The sequence below is a fragment of the Lagenorhynchus albirostris genome, chromosome 8, assembly GCF_949774975.1.
Source record: "Lagenorhynchus albirostris chromosome 8, mLagAlb1.1, whole genome shotgun sequence".
Lineage (NCBI taxonomy): Eukaryota > Metazoa > Chordata > Mammalia > Artiodactyla > Delphinidae > Lagenorhynchus > Lagenorhynchus albirostris.
This window is the reverse complement of record NC_083102.1, coordinates 55,306,238-55,323,710: the sequence shown is the minus strand read 5'-3', so window position 1 is coordinate 55,323,710 and position 17,473 is coordinate 55,306,238. Positions and strand designations below refer to the sequence as shown.

General features: G+C 37.1%; 1 protein-coding gene across 1 annotated transcript in view; it reads right to left on the bottom strand.

The window, feature by feature from the left end:
- Window positions 1-1,019: 1,019 nt before the first annotated feature.
- The window catches only part of AKAP9 (A-kinase anchoring protein 9), a 140,347-nt gene continuing 123,893 nt past the window's right edge, over window positions 1,020-17,473 (bottom strand). Inside the window, exons 40-51 of the mRNA XM_060157011.1 lie at window positions 15,226-15,445; window positions 13,938-14,088; window positions 11,759-12,427; window positions 11,318-11,523; window positions 10,888-10,993; window positions 9,262-9,444; window positions 7,989-8,189; window positions 6,887-7,119; window positions 4,717-4,802; window positions 3,410-3,539; window positions 2,703-2,842; window positions 1,020-1,565 (exon numbers count right to left, since the gene is read on the bottom strand). Coding sequence (XP_060012994.1) covers window positions 1,531-1,565; window positions 2,703-2,842; window positions 3,410-3,539; window positions 4,717-4,802; window positions 6,887-7,119; window positions 7,989-8,189; window positions 9,262-9,444; window positions 10,888-10,993; window positions 11,318-11,523; window positions 11,759-12,427; window positions 13,938-14,088; window positions 15,226-15,445 — 2,360 coding nt within the window. The 3' untranslated portion in view covers window positions 1,020-1,530. The remainder of the gene's footprint in view (window positions 1,566-2,702; window positions 2,843-3,409; window positions 3,540-4,716; window positions 4,803-6,886; window positions 7,120-7,988; window positions 8,190-9,261; window positions 9,445-10,887; window positions 10,994-11,317; window positions 11,524-11,758; window positions 12,428-13,937; window positions 14,089-15,225; window positions 15,446-17,473) is intronic.

The window sequence follows — 17,473 nt, the reverse complement described above, 5'->3', positions numbered from 1 at the left end:
TTTAAAGTTTGACTATTTCTATATACTTGGTTTCTTTTGCAATCCTGTATATTTTATGTCTTTAAAAGCATTATTCTGAGAAGGGATCCATAGTTTCACAAGATTGCTAGAGAGGTTCATGGCACACAAAAAAGTTAAAACTCTGGTAAGGCTGGTCCATGTTTAGTGAATAGTTTTAAGAAGACTTAAAAAGATTTAGTTTTTAACCACAGACCAATTATTGAGAAGCATTAACAAGTTTGACTGCAGAGGCCTAATGTCATAAGGACGGTGATGGTCAAATGATGGGAGTGAAATAATAAGATTGATCAGAGCACTTGTTTATCTGCTCTTTTCTCCATTCTCTCTTAAGAGTAGAATTGCCTTGAATGGAAAGCTATGTTTAGCTAAAAAAGGTTTTACCCACAACCTCCCCTCTTCAACTGTTTTAGAATACATTTGTAACTTCTAGAACTCCTTATTGGAACCCAGCTGCTAATATGGAAAATTCAGGTAATTTGAAATTTCCAAGAGTGTAGATTGCCTGTTTGTGTTGGTGTAAATCATAGAATATCTAATGGTAAGATAAAATCCTCTGGAAATAAATATCAAATACTGATGATGTCTGTATCTCCCCAGATTCGAATGTTGAAACCTAATCCCCAATTTGTTGGTATTTGTTAGTGGGGCCTTTGGGAGGTGATTAGGTCATGGCGGCAGAGCTCTCACGAATGGGATTAGTGCCCTTATAAAAGAGACCTTGGAGAGCCCCCTTGCCCCTCTGCCACGTGAGGACACAGTGAGAAGATGGCAGTCTACAAAATCAGGAAATGGGCTCTCACCAGACATCAAATTTGCTGGCACTTTGATCCTGGACTTGCTAGCCTCCAGAACTAGAAATAAATAGAAAAGAAATAAATTTCTATTGTTTTTATAAGCCACCCAGGCTATGGTATTTTGTTATAGCAGCCCGAACATACTAAGACATGCACCAAGAACTATGGCTCGTTAAAAGTGAAGAAGGTTCAAATACAGTGTAGTTAAAATGGTGAAGTCATTTTTATTTCAGTACTTGACAAAATATCCCATAAAATTCAAAACTTCTACCATTATACAAAAATAAGTCTCTACAAGTGATATTATCTGTCTTCATCACCAGTAGCAAATATATTAGGCAGAAACATATAACTTCAGTAGCCTTATAAGAAAAGTGCAGGACACCTCAAGCTACACATTCAACAGTAACATAATGCCAAAAGTTTAATCTTTTCACCCATTTGATAAATACACAAGGTTTATAATTTAATCATTTAAATTAGCATTCCACAAATATACATGTAATTTAATGATTATTGTGCATGAATACATACACAATGCTTATATGTACAAATTCCAGTTTGTTTTCATGTGCTGGCAAGGGATTTGTATACAATCATAAGCTGTGTTCAGATTGGTCCCATTGAATATCCACAATACAAAAGCACAAAAGAACCACTGATTTACAAAAGGGAATTTGTTTAAAATCACTTCGATTCATGATGTTTCAAAGGATTATCTTCTCATGCCAGCATGAAACTGAGTTGAACCTATAAGACAGGAACAGGATAATTCAATGATTTCAAATTAGATTGTGACTTATATCAGACTAGTTCATGATGGGCAGAAGATTATTACCCATCATTTTTTTTAAAATGCTTTGTTTTCCTCTAAAAAAGTCTTATTCAGACCTGAACTGATTTTTTTAAAAGGGATTTTTAATATATATTTAAAAGCCATTGTAGCTGGCTCCATAGCAATGCTAAGTGAGATTAATTTTAAGATTCTCTGTAAAGTGCCCTGCAGGTTCAATGTTCTATACCTCTTGAAATATCTTTTGGTCTTCAAAATCTGGGTCTTGTGAAATTTAGATGCTCAAACCAATAAAGCCCAGCTATGATAATAAAAGTTTTCTACAACTACAAGTTTCTTGGGTTAGGTGATTTCTTGTATGAAGAGATAAACTACTAACTTAAATAACTGGTTATTAGTCCTATCTATTTTGTGGGAATAGTAGGAGAAAAGGGTCTCTAATAATAGTAATATATATATATATATATATAGACTTAAAGCTCATTAAATTAAAATGATTCAAAATCTTTGAATTGGAGTGAACTGAAGAGAGACGGGAAAAGAGATTTTTCTCACAATAAACAAGGAAGGGAATCCACTTCTACTAATAATGAAATTTTTCTGCGTGTGTTTTTAAGCAGAGAAAAATAAAACGTCATTCTTACAGTCTTTTGAATGGGACGGGTTCCTTGGATCATACGTAAGAGTACAAGGTCTTAGTAGAGAGAATGGCTGCAGTAAGTGCTTACAGTACTTGCGTCCTCCTCTCATCTCGCTATCCCTTATTTGCATGCCTCACGATGTATTACTTAGGAACAAGTTCTCTAGCAGACTGTGTAAGCTTCAGAGTACTTTGCACATTGGTGCTCGTCGTGCATTTCCCCTAATCAATCTTTTCAATGAGATGAGCAGGAATTTTGGGGGGCTGAGAATGGGATCCAGGGTGATAAATCATGTTTTGTCTTAAATTCCTAAAGTCTAGCCTGGTAACTCAGGCACTGAACTGTAAGATTTGATTATCCTAATGAGGAAGGTCAAGGAATTTCAGAAAGAGAAAGTGTTCCGGGTCTATCAAGCACTATGGTGCTGCCAATACTTGGTTAACCTGAGGGTACCTGACTGTACAGTTCCAAGTCGTCTCTGCAGTGCCTCTAGCCGAGTGATATAATCTGTCAGGGCTCTGTCAGGATCATAATTCTGAAGCTGAGAACATGCTAAGGAACCAGGATTTAAATCAGCTGGAGGACCTGGGTACCTATGAGATTAAAAATACAAACATGAATCCCAATTATCCAGAAACAATACAAGTAACTCAGCCTACCACCACCCTGCCCTCAAAAGGTAGACCACTTGTACACTGCTCAATCTATATACCCCATACTACTGAGTCTGAATCATGTGGAAAGGAAAAAACTCTTCGATAAATTCAAAGCAGCTACTAAGTCATCAAAAGAATGTCCATCCAGTACACTGCCTGTCGCAGAGGCCATCAATAAAGGCTGCATATGTATAAATGCATCTTGCCCTGCAAACTTTAGAGGTGTTTTCAGAATTCCAGACTCTCAATTTTAGTTAATACCTTTCTCAATGTCTAGCCACAGCATACATACTAAATAACACTTGATCAGCTCTGTTTCCTATACCCTTGGAAACCAGTTACAAATTCAAAAACTGTTTTTGATTCTGAGCTTTAGGTTATGTAACTAATACATAACTAAAGACACATTTAGCTATTTCAATGCAAAGAAGTCAAAGCCCTAACACTGTCCTTCATTCTCTGTTAAGTATTAGTATATTATTATAGATTTCATGAAATTCTTACCTATTTTGAAATGGTAAAGGAGACCTTGGATAGTCCAGATCTGATCTTGAGCGATATGTACTATGTCTTGGTTCTCCATATAGCTCCAGCCCACCAGAAGAATGATAAAATGGGTCAGTCTTTTCGGCACCTAAAGTAATCCAAAATGTACCTTGTAAAGAAAAAAAATACCAAGCCCTTGAAAAATTTCTACAAAATGGATAAGGGTTCAAAAGACTTACTATACTGTACTACACTACTATCTCCTATGTATAGTCACTTTCAATTATTCTTGCTACAGGAGAGAAACAATAGTACAGCTTGTTTCATTTACCTTTGGATATTAGTATTTCTGATAATCTGGAACTACACCTCTAAGAAAATAAACTATTTTATTTTTTAAAGACCGCTTCTTAGTTTTAACTAGAGGTGAAGTGAGGGGTGTCTGTGTGTGGTTTGACAGAAAAGGCAATGTGGATAAAAAATATTAGATGAATACAGCCAAGTCCTTTTATCACTCTAGTATACTGGCTTTTACTGGAAAAAACTTGAAACCAAGATATGCTAACTTACAACACAGAATTCATTATGGTACAAATTTCATCTGTTTCAGTATAAGGATGCGTATTTCAAAAACATTTTGCTTAGAGTACCACATATATTTTCCTCTTTCTCTGTGTAAAACATGTAAAAGTGGTTTACTACCAATACATATAGATATGCTGTGTGTCTATAATTCTGTGTGCTCCCCAGCTTTTGACCACATCCTTTTGCCTGAAATGTTGAAGCCCTAATGTTTCAGTGTAGAGAGAAGGAATTTTAACTGTTATATCACCTACTGGAAAACAGAAACCTGTTTGAATATTGCTAAATTGTGAAAATTTCAAATCAAAACTTTCATATACTAGAGTAACAGCAATCCTATCTTGAACCAGAGCCTTAAACGCAGTTGTGCAAAGAGTGGGCTCTGGAGCCAGACTGTCAGGGTTTGCTGCTGACTCTACCACTTCCTACTGGGTAATTTGGGACAAATGACAAATGCTTTCCATGCCTCAGTTTTTCGTCTGTAAAGTAAAAACAATAGTAACCGTACTTACATCATAGGATTATGAGAATACACGGAAAAAAGCAGGGCCTAGTGTGAACTAAGTGCTCCATAAATATCAGCTCTTATTACTCTTTAGAACAGCAAGGTCCCCAGCTTTGTTAGTTATAAGGGCTTTGTCTTTGGACAACACAGGTCCCAGAACACATTATTTGGAAGGTATTACATGTGCAGTAATTTTAGATCATCATCAACATAAGAAAAAATTCTATTTTGACTTCACCTGGATTCAATCCAAAGCCATCCCTGTTAATATTGATGGAACCAGAATTTGTGACTCGATGCCATCGTCGAACCAAAAATTTCATTCTAAAAAAGATCCCAAGAAAAAATTTCACAGAACATCTATAGTGTAGAGAGTATAAACATATACTTGCAACAAAAATCAAGTCATACGTTTAAATATGAATGCAGAACAAATTTCTATATAATCACATGACTGCCTAATCTAAGATTATGCAAATGTCCCCTGGTTTGTGGCAAAATTGACTGGAACAGAAGAACAGGGCTTCCCATGAGGCACCAGAGGTCTCTTCTTTTGCCAGTACCAGGTTCTGGCTTTAGAGGTACATGGGACATAAAGAGATGAAGAGCAGGGCTTCCCTGGTGGCGCAGTGGTTGAGGGTCCGCCTGCCGATGCAGGGGACATAGGTTCGTGCCCCGTTCCGGGAAGATCCCATATGCCACGGAGCGGCTGGGCCCGTGAGCCATGGCTGCTGAGTCTGCGCGTCTGGAGTCTGTGCTCCGCAACGGGAGAGGCCACAGCAGTGAGAGGCCCGCGTACCGCCAAAAAATAAAATAAAATAACAGATGAAGAGCAAAAGCAGAAAAGGTTAATTGGATGGGCAAAGAAAGGGTGAGAAGAAATGAAAAGAAGAAGAATGGAGACTAAAGGGGAGATGAGATGGAAAGAGAACAGAAAGACCCTTAAATTGGCAGTAAGAGAGAGCAGGGAAAACTGGAAAAGGAGTGAGGCCATGTAATCAGGGATGAAAAGCAGTGATGGCTTCAAAAGGAACAGGAGAGGCTGTGTCACAGCCCAGCTGTAGCGAGTTGCTGCCTGCCCCGTCCTAGCCCAAAGAGCTTTCTGGAGCACCAGGTTTGACTTCTTAATTCCAACTATTTTCAAGGCTCAGTTTTAGGAGGGTCAAAATACAATAAACATATAAGAGGTCAAGAAAAAGAGGGTGAAAAAGTGAAGTCCTTCAATGGCAACTGGCTTTCATGGAGCCTTCCCGAATTCTTGAAATCGAAATTAATAGCTAACTCCTGTGATCTGTCATTTAGTGTCTCCTAAGTTATGTGCATATTGGTATGCCCCACTAGAAAGTGAGCTGCCTTCAGGGATTTGGGCAGGGATTATGTCTTTTTTCTTTATCAATGCATCTCCCAGCACTTAACCCTGTACAAGCTGTATAAGGTGATGAAGGGAATGAAAGATGACAAAGGAAAAGGAAAAGATGAGGAAGGAAAGCTCTTTGCTTTCTCCAACCTTCTAATTCTTGTGCTACTGCCAAGAAAAGACAGAACCAAAAAGGACGCCATTTGGCAAGGAGTCTGGGAGACACAATCCGCAGGCTGTAAGCCCCTGGCAGTATGGAGGCTGGCCTAGAAGGGCAGTGAGGAGCTGAAAGCCAGCAGATGCTACCCAGCACACAAAAACATAAATCACATCTCTTATTCTGCCTTCGTGGTCTTTTGAGGTACTTGTAAATAACCTGAATATAACGGAATTGGGTAATACTTAAAAAAAAAAATTTCCTTTGAGACTGTCTGGCTCCTACAGAAGTAAAAGGGAGAAGAAGCATGGAGAAGGTATCTAGGTGTCTGGGTATAACCAGCTAGCACCAGAGTTCCTAGCTTGGAACTACCAGAGAAGAAGTGACAAAAGCAACAGCACAGTCCAATGCAGAGTCAGGCCAGGGCTTTCTGTAGCTGGGCTGTGAGAGTGGGTTGTTTTAGTAATGAAGAAAATGAATGTATGTCAGCCTAAGTAACTTTTCAAAAAACATTTTTCTCTCTTATGATCTCTTTTATTTATATGTCTGAACTAGTTCATGGACTTATGCAGATTTAAAAAAAAAAAAAAAAAAAGAGACTAAATAAATAAATAAATTAAAAAAAGAAAAGAGAGACAACCCAGATTGGATGTCCCAGCCGAATCACTGGCTGCCTGCCTCTGGGAGGGCCCTTCTCATAGGCTCTCTATAGTATAACATGAAGTATCCCTGACTAAAGGATGAAAACCTAGAGAAGTAGGCATGTTTCAGTGATGGCAAGTGTCTTATACTATATGAATATGGAGCACAACGGGCAGAGAAAAGAGAGAGAACTGAAAATAACTAATCTCTTTAGAAAGTCTATTAAAATGCATTTTCTTTCAAGTATTTTACCTCGAAATTGCCATGGACACTCTGACAGCTGACCGAAACCTGGTGAAGCCCTTTGGACGGCTGGTGATCACCTCTAGATCCGTGAAGGCCGGATGTCCCCCCATTCGGGCAAGCAGAGCCAGGGTGGCATCCTCACATTCCTGGAACCCACCCAGTAACAGAAGCAGGTATTTCTTTTGATAAATGAGAGCTTTCCGAAAACTTTCTGCCCTCAGGTATTTGCCATAAATTCTCTATGTTTAAAGAAAAGAAAAACATAAAGACATTATTAAGAAGTTATTCCAACTGTTCTCTAGGGGAAGATAACCTAGACTTTATTTTAAAAAAGTGGCAGTAGTAGAATGGCAGGTACCCTATCACTGTTTTCTACTTTATCAACAAAGGTAAAAAGTAAAGTTAAACCTTTATACTTCTGCCTCCCTTTAGTGAATGGATTTTAGCTCCTATTAATCATATTCATTGCAAAAATTTTTGTCTTTGCATTATCACCGGAGTTTTTTTAATTGTATAGAGCTACTTTATTAGTATCATCACTGATCTATTTAACTTTTTCAATGTTAATGTTTTCTGTCCCTTTAAGAGTCATAAATTTATGTTCACTCCATAGCTGGAATAAATATTCCAAACATTTTCTTTCTTTCCTTGTTTTCTTTTGGATTTTATGTTAACTGATTAAGGTAGTTGTACTACAATATTCATCATTAGTCATTAGAGAGACTATTCAGAGGGCTTACCACTTACAGAGCATGATCCTCTAATATTGACAGTAGTAGAGAGCTTCTGTTGGGAGTTGAAAAGCTAACTTTCTGTTGGTCTTTTAGGGATGAGACTGTGGGAAGTGGGACCATGAGCTCAAGGTGGCTGCCTCTGTGACCATTAATAGAACTTAATCTTGTCCCAAACCCGGACATGCTTCACCACAATTTTTTTGTGACCAGCTAGAGATCTGCATTCAATGACAGACTGAGTACAGAGACCTAGAGACACAGCCTGAGTGCCACCTAAAATTCTTTAGTCTGACAATTAAGGTTAGTGATAGATGAAATAAGGCAAAAGCAGAGGACCAATTCTAGTATACATTTAGATGGAAGATGTCTCCTACCTTTACAGTGGCATGCTCAGAGTCAGGGCTCAGATTTTGAAGTAAAGCTTCATTTCTTAGTTCAGCTTTTAGTTTGTATACTTCAGCTTCTGCCCGTTTCAAGGACTTCTGGAGAGTCAACTTTTCTCTGTTCCAGACTTCTTTTTCTGAAGCAATGATGGCTTCAATGTTGGGGCCACCACTGAATGAAAACCTAGAAGACTGCAGAGGCCAGAGCCTACTTACATGATTTTAAAGAACAAGTTTCTGAAGAAGAATCTGAATTAAACATATTAAAGGTATCCCTATGAGGGTTATAGAATGCTCAGCTTTCCAACCTCAGACAGGGAAGTTCAAAGCCAATCTCAACTGACATTAAAGAATATCCACTAACTTTTAAGTTTATGACCTTGCTGAGTAGATTAACTTTACAACTAAAAATCCGTGTGAAAGCCTGGCCCCAGAGAAGATGTTTGGATTAGTAGAGCTTTCAACTAAAAAAGTCTAGAGACTTTTTTTTTTGGCCGTGCTTCACTAAAGGTTATCAGGATGTTAGTTCCCCGACTAGGGGCTGAATCCAGGCCACAACAGTGAAAGTGCAGAGTCCTAACCCACTGACCACCAAGGAATTTCCGTTTTTTTGCTTGTTTTTTTTGTAGACTTTAAAAATGGACCATCTGGGTTCAAATGTTGAGCCTGTGCCTGAAAAAGTACACTGGAGAAGTGGGGAAAAAAACCCAACCTGTACATAGGGAAGTGGGTCTCTATAGAAGCTGTGTGGATGTGTTATCATGCATCTGACCACACAGTTGGTCTTACAGGTCCTTCCTATCTTTATACTGGATGGTAACAGAGCTAGCAATTTAGTATTTTGTAGTTTTTAAATGGAAAAAATTTAAATAAATTCCCAGAGTAGTTTATTAGACTGAAATATGTAATTTAATGGCATTTTCCACTTCAGTTATGAACACAATTACTGATAAATAACTGACAAGAACAGGCAGAATGCACATGTGAACACTTCTTCACATGTATCTGCAATCGGTCCATAGGTAGCAAAGTACTTGGCTTTGGAGATAAGTATATCTTGGTTTGACTACTGACTTCAGTTTTCTGAAGTGCAAGGCAGGGTGTGGATAAGAGATTCTGAACATATATAACCCAGAATCTGGCAGAGAAGGCTCCCCATAAATAAATAATAGCTATTATTATTACTGTCATTCCTATAAAATTTTCCAGTGATCCTACTAAGAATCAGATGCTTAGTATACTGCCATGATAAAAACAGACGTACATAATCTCTGCCAGCTCCTGTCTGTCGATAACACCTGATCTGCTCCTCCAGCTTCATAACCATGTTTCTTAAATCATTCTTTTCTTCAGTCAGTTGGCTGATATGTCCTGTCAGCTCAGTATTTTGTCTTAGTAGTCTTTCAGTTAATGAGCCACAAGAAGTACTTGGGGACCTTAAGGTAGGCTAAAAGACAAAATGGCAAAAGGTCATATAAGCAGAAACTTTTACAAATAATGCATATAAAATGTGAAGGCACTGAGAACAACAGATTTCATGAAGAAATAGTGCTTGAGCTGCATCTTAAATAATAAGTAGGACTCTACTAGGCAGGAAAGAAGGGCATATTAAGCAGAAGGAAGAGCACATGTAAAGGCACAAAGGCTTGAGCGTGAGTGTGTTGCTTTTAAGGAGCTAAAACACACCTGTTAAGATTAAAGGTTGCTTTCATTTTATGGATAATAGACCTAAATGTAGGTAGTGAAGAGCCATGAAAGGCTTTAGGCTGTAGCATGCCATAAACAAAATTTACGTGTGAGAAAGATTCCTTTGATAGTACTGCGCAAAGTAGAGTAAATTAGAGGAGAAAGATCCTGATGTCAGGCAGACACATCAGAAAGTTACTGCCAACAGTCCATGTGAGAAATGCTGAAGGCCTGAATGCAGGCAATGACTAAAGGCACTTAGGAGGAAGAGGGCACAGGACTTAGTGACTGCTTGGATGTGCAAGTAAGAATGAAGGAAAGGGTCTAGGGTGACTTTCAATTCTCTAAACTAGATGATATCATGACCAAAAATGTGGGTTTGGGACAGGAAGGAGAAAAGGAAGACGATGCTCAGTTTGGATTGTGCCTGTGAGATTCCTAAAGGGGTCACTATGGGGTATGTTTCCCCAAGGAAAGATGTCTCATAACTAAGTGAAAATATAAACCTGGACCACAGGACAAAGGTTTCAGAATAGAACCATAGTCCACAAGATAAGCTCCATAAAGGTGAGATTTTTATCAGATTTGTTCACTATAGCCCCAGAACCCAGTATAGTACCTGGCACACAGTAGGTGCCCAATGTAAGTATTTGTTCAATAATTAAGTCTACTGAGAATTCAGGCTGTGGAATGAATGAGCTTTCAGTTAGAGGAAAAAAATGGATGAGCATAAGAAGAACTCATGAAGATGATTGATGAAAGAAATGGAAGAAATGAGAGAATATTAACACAAAAGGAAAGGAAAGAGAGGGTATTTAAAACAAAAGAGGTCAAAAGTGTCAGATGCCACAAAGAAGCCAAGAATGACAGGGACTGAAAAGATTCACCAGATTAGTCAATTGTCAACACACTGGTAGCATCCTGAGGGTGGTTTCATGGAGTGGTGAGGGTAAAAGACAGACTATTCTTTCAAGAAACTTTTCATAATATAATAAGAATTATAATTATTCAATAATGATAATTTTGTTTCCCCTCAAACTTTCACTACCTTCTATTGGGGAAAGGCAAACATTATTATTTTAAATAAATGAAAAGATATAATTAAAACTCTTTAGAAAATACAGTGCCAGTTTCAAATGATTCATATAATTTCCATTAAATCTTTGCTCTCGATACTCTACAAAGTGTTTTTAGAAAGTCTTACCTCTTCGCCTGGCTGGCCAGTTAATTTTTGTAGTTGTAAAACAATTCCATCAATATTTTCCTGAACCCAAACAAAATCTTCATCATCTGCTGTTTCAAACTGTAGTCTTCAAAAAAAAAAAAAAGGGCAAAAAGTCAAAACATATCATCTCAAGGAGCAGTGTTGACTAACACAAACATTACACATCAGGCAACACTGCTTCACCTCTTACTTCTCCTTTACATTAAGTGTTCTCTCTCCCTGAGTCAGGATGTTAACGATATTTTTTTTCAGGTATATGAGTTTTGTTAAAGAATATCACCTCCTAATGTAAACATGAATTAACTTTAAAATTTGAATTTCCCACCCCTGGCTAGCTAAGAGTGAGGGACAGATTCTGTCCAGCTTGTCTAAGAATGCCATTTCCAAAGGTCAGGCAGAAAATTCTAACCTATTGGAGGCTTTCTGGGCTAGATGCTGTAGTTTTGAAGCCACACGTTGAAGTTTTTGTCTGATCATTTCTAATTCATGATTATAGCCAGCTCCTCCTCCATTCATTTCAATCATTTTAGGATAGCTTGATTCCTTTGTCTCTCCTATTTTCTGTTGAAGAACCCAATTTCTGGTTCGATCATTGGTTAAACTCCAAGTGGTTGGCTGGCAATTTTGGACAGAAAAAGAAAGAGCAATCATTATAAAATAAATAGCACATCACATTCTTTCTTAGGGGAACACAGTTATTGTTTTTATTCCAAATAAACTTCTATAGATTTCATTTTTAAATGATTTGTACATAGCTATTTAAATAATTTAATCCAATATCAAAATTATATATGATCACATGGCTACAGTATTCTTTTAAAAAATATTTTAAAACAAAATGTCATTTTACCTCATTAAGATTCTGATACAGAATTCTTCTACTTTCTCGTTTTTCTTCTCGTTCTAGTTCCTGCTTTTGGAATTCCTGCATAATTCCTTGCAGTCGTTTCCCTTCAAGGTCTAACTTATAAACTTGTTGCCTTTTCTCCTCCAGTTGGCGCTGAAGATCTTCCACTTTGGACTGAAGCTCATACATTTTTTTCTGTCCCTCAGTGTTGGCCTCTTGTTCTGTCTGCAATGTCTTCCTGTGAACCTGCCTATCCTTTTCCATTTGCTGTCTTGTTTGCAAAGAATCCAGTTTATATTTCTCAGTCTCATTTAACAATTCTACTATGCGACTGTGTTTCTCCTCTAGCTGTTTCTGAAGCTCTTTAAGGAGGTCCTCAGAGGGTAAGGATGGCCGAGACTGCCCACTATCATCACTGCTCTGTAGTTGTGCATGTAATTCCCGTTCCCTATCCAGGGTACTGCTCATTTCCCGAATACGAACTTTCTCAGATTCAAGAAGTACTTGAAGCTCCAAGTTTCGACCTCGTTCTTCGGATAACTGGGCATCATGTAGCACTCTTTGTGATTCTATTTTCTGCTGTGATTCATTTAGTTGTTGTTTCTGTTGTTCCAAAAGTTGATTTAGCTGAATATTCCTTTGTTTCTGACCCTCAAGTGAAAATTTCAGATCCTTGTAGGAGAAAGTTGAATTTAAGTTAATATTATGGAGAATACTTTCAATAATATTAAGTATACAATTGTGCCTTTATTAATACTAAGTTGATAGTATCTGGTAAAAGAACTGATTATCCAATTTACTAACTTGTATTTTCAGTGGTTAGAGTGTAATTATTTGGACAGCCAGTTGATTTTCATCAAAGAATATCAACAAAATAGAGCTAAGCTACATAATATTTTCTTTCCCAACATTAATCATATCTGGTTAAGAAATATGAAGCAGAGTACATTTCTTCTAGGATTAATAACCTTTAAAAATGAAAGTATTTCTGGGCTTCCGTGGTGGCGCAGTGGTTAAGAATCTATCTGCCAATGCAGGGGACACGAGTTTGAGCCCTGGTCCCAGAAGATCCCACATGCTGCGGAGCAACTAGGCCCGTGCGCCACAACTACTGAGCCTGCACTCTAGAGCCCACGAGCCACAACTACTGAGACCGTGCACCTAGAGCCCGTGCTCTGCAACAAGAGAGGCCACTGCAATGAGAAGCCCACGCACCGCAACGAAGAGTAGCCCCTGCTCCCCGCAACTAGAGAAAACCCACGCACAGCAATGAAGACCCAATGCAGCCAAAAATAAAAACAAAATAAAATAAATAAAGTTAAAAAAAAAGAAAATAAAAGTATTTCTGATATAATGTGATGGGAGTTCCTGAAAACCTTTGAATTTTCCAATACCATACCACATAACTAAAAATAATAGGGCTTATGAGGAGAGCAGGTTTAGGGACAAACTACTCAAAACCTATAAAAATTTGTAATGATTAAAAAAATAGTAATCAATACCTGAGGAAATAACATGTCCTTGCTAGGTAGAAAGCTCACTGTGCCTGGAGGCTACCATCCATGGTGGACATTAAAAAAAAAAAAAAAAAACCCCAAAAAAGTAACAGGGCAGAAAATCTGGATTCTGGCTACACAGTTTTTTAGCACAGAGCTAGCGAGTACCAGGATTATGTGGATAGAAGAAGAGCTCCGAGCCAGGGGGAACTGTTAAAGTGGCACTGCCTGCAGTACAACCTGCTTTGAGCTGTGAGCTGTGCAAGGCTCGGGTGTGCCTCTCTGGGAGAGAGCCCAGCGTCTTAAAATATAGTAGCAAGGGCTCCTGCTGCCAGAAAAGTATCGCTGCTCTCCTCCCCTAGGAGAAAACAGGAACCTAAACTACTTCTGCGTTAAAAAGACACAATTGCCATATTTATCAAATTATATATGCACTAATTCAAATTCCTAAAACACATGCTGTAGCAGAACAGTTTCTATGCATCCTTGGATGCAACAAAACAAAAAAAGATCATACCATTAGCAATTCCTGATAATACTTTAGATAACATTATAATATTCAACACATAGTGAACGACTTTTTATACCTAATAATGAGTCTAAGGTCAACATTATAGGAAGAGGAATGTCTCTCTTCTATCACTGTGGATTTTTTCACAGATATTTAAAGACAAAGACGACAATACCTCAAGTTCTTCTTTATCCCGCTCTTCACTGCGTCCCAGCTTGGCTTTCTCTTTCTCCAAAGCCCACTGGAGCTCTCTGGACTTTTTCTGTTCACTTGCTAATGTGTCATTAAGCAAATGTACTTCATCCGTTTTATCTTTAACTTCCAACCTAAATCACAGAGACAAATGAACTTTCATAAAACTACTTTGACCAAGTATATTATTGACAGAGAACAGCTTCCACTGAAAAGTGGCGGCATATTATAAACTAGGTGGCGCTTCCCTGGTGATTCAGTGGTTAAGAATCCGCCTGCCAATGCAGGGGACATGGGTTCGATCCCTGGTCCGGGAAGATCCCACATGCCGCAAAGCAACTAAGCCCGTACGCCACAACTACTGAGCCTGAGCTCTAGAGCCCGTGAGCCACAACTGAGCTCACGTGCCACAACTACTGAAGCCCATGTGCCTAGAGCCCGTGCTCCACAACAAGAGAAGCCACCGCAATGAGAAGCCTGCGCACCACAAGGAAGAGTAGCCCCCACTCGCCGCAACTAGAGAAAGCCTGTGTGCAGCAACAAAGACCCAATGCAGCCAAAAATAAATAACTTAATTAAAAAAATAATAATAATAAAAAATAAACTTGCTAATAGGAAAATATAAACCTGCTAATAGGAAAATATAAACCATGTAAAGATTAAAGATTTTTTGACTGGGGTTCAGTCAAATTAACTGTTTCTAGTAATATAACTACTAGTTATTATTTACCACTGTAAACAATTTATTGTTACAAAATAATATGAATAAAAATTTCCTTTAACTTCTACTTAACGTAAGAACCATTGTGTGTGAAAAAGTTCAAAATAATGACTATACTTGTAATGTGTCCTTGGCAAGCAGAATATCTCAGTATTTACACCAACAAATTTATCCTTTTTACAAGCATTATCTTCAAAAAATTTTGCATATTTTAGCTAACTAAACCATGAATTCCATTGGGATCATAAATATCACTACAAATTACTTGGTGGTAAAATGAAGGTCAAATTTATGTATCTTATACAACAGCAAGTCTCAAACAGAACTGAAGCCACGTAGAGAATATGCCAAAATACCTAATCATGAGTTTATCATTTGGAAAAATTTTGGGTGCTTCCTTTCCACTGTAGTTTTTCCTATAAGTAACAGTTTTATGTTATTTAAATATTATATACAATGTTACATTTTTGTAAGATATGCACAATGTCTGTGACAAAAGTACTCCAAGTCCTTCACTAATACAGGTTTATAATTAGGAAGCCTGGCACACCTGAATGCCTCTAATTCCTTTAGGTGCTTATGCTGTGCCTTGAGTGTTGTTTCTAGTTCCAGTTTAGCTTGTGCAAGTTCACTTTTCAGTTCAGCAACCACCATTTTCTCAGAACTCAGTTGTTCCTGAAGTTCTGTTGCTCTGTCTTTCACACTGCTGAGCTCCACTTGCATCTCCAGCATTTGAGACTGCTTCTGCTGCATATTATATTCCAAGAGTTCTAAATGAAAAATTATTAATATTTAAAATATGATCTAGCAACTCATATTTGGCTTATATTTTGTTGATAATAACTGACTTGTTATTTAAGAGATTACTATAAAGTAAATGTGAAAAGATTACAGCCCCCAAAGTTAACTATTTATATAAATACATGCATATGCATATTTTCCTCATAGTGCTATACTGTCAAGATTTCAGAACTTTGTATAAATATATAAGGATGATAAAAACTTAACAATTCATTACTGGATACAAGACTTGAAATTAAAATAAAACCTTGAGGTGTTCACATAATACTATAAATAGCAATTTATATTTGTTCATTCAGAATTTTGATAGCTCACACTAAAAAATTCCAATGGTTTTTGATAGCCGAAGTACTTGCAGGAGTCACCCCGTAACTCTGACTACAATGATTAGCACTGCTTGCTTGTTTTGTTCAGCCCTCCTTCGCAGACAGTCCCTAGGAATTTCATTATAACAAAAGTGGGAAGTCCAAACGCCAATTTGGATCACGGTTTTTTCTTTAAAAACATACCGAAAAAAAAAAAAAAAATACCGAACCCTTGCTACATGTCTGTCACAATGAAAACAAAGTGAAATATTTAAATCCCTAAGGATAATAAATGAAAAAAATGTAATGAAATATATACATCAGGATCCATTTTTATAAAAAATATAAACTTATGTACATATGCACAATGAAATGTGTCTGGAGACATATTTCCTGGGTTTTAATAGTCATTAGTTTAGGATTTAGGAGATTCCAGGGGTGATTTTAACTCTGTTCTTCTGTTTCTCTATTCTACCCTAAATGTATTTTAACTTAAAAAATTTTATCAAAGTTCATTACTTCCTATTACAATTCATATTACTGATGTCATGAGACAGGAATTACATTGGCTTTAGAGTATTCATGCTAAGTGAGACTTTTAAAACTATTTCTTAGAGAGTAGAGTCTAAGGATTTACATTTATAAATATGTATCTATGTGATACTAACTAAGCTTTCAACAGGGTCCTATTTAGTTAAGTAAAATACTAATAAATTCTCCAAAAATAATCTGCAATTAATCCTATGTCTAAATATAAGGGATATATTTAATTTGTAACCTCATTATACCTGTTTTCTCTAAAATATTTAAAGATATTTAAATTCTTCAGCTTTTCAATGACAAATGTGAGACTGGTATAACTTTCAAAATTGGCAAAAGTATAGGTGTTTCTACCTTTATATTAAACAGAAATGAAGACAAAGACATGTATGTGTCTTCATTAGATATGATGAAAAATTTCACTTTAATCTCTAATGATTTCCAGCTGCAGCTCAATTTAAGATTCCTCTATTGAAAAGTGAAAAGATTTGAACAAGCATACCACAAAAGCAAAAATCCAGCTAGCCAATAATCATACCACAAATAAGCCAATTCAGTTATTAGAGAAATGTAAATTAAAACCACAACAACAATCCACTGCATACCCACCAGATTGGCAACGAAAGGCTGACAATATCAACTTTTGGCAAAAATGTGAAGCAACAGAACTTTCATGTACTGCTAGAAAGTGCACAAATTGGTATGACCACTTCGGAAAACAGTCTGGCATTGTCTAATAAATTTGATGATATGTATTCTATGATCTAGCAATTCTACTCCTGGGTATGTATCCAGAAGACTCATGCATGTATGCATCAGAAACATGGCATAACAATGTGTAGAAGAGACTGAATTTAATAGCTAAAAAGTAGAAACAACTTAAATGTTCAACTGCAGAATGGATATATAAATTGTGAAATATTCACACAAGGGAATGCTATACAGTAACAAAAACGAATAAACTAGAGATAAATGTGGTAACTTAGAAGAATGTTATAGAGAGGTGAAAGAGACAAGACGCAAATATATACAGAGCGATAAAGTTCAAGAGCAAGAAAAACCTTAAACTTACGTGGTTTAGGAATATATAAATAGGCAGTTAAAAAATCAGGACAATGGTTACCTCCAGGGTACTACAGAGGAAGATGTGTT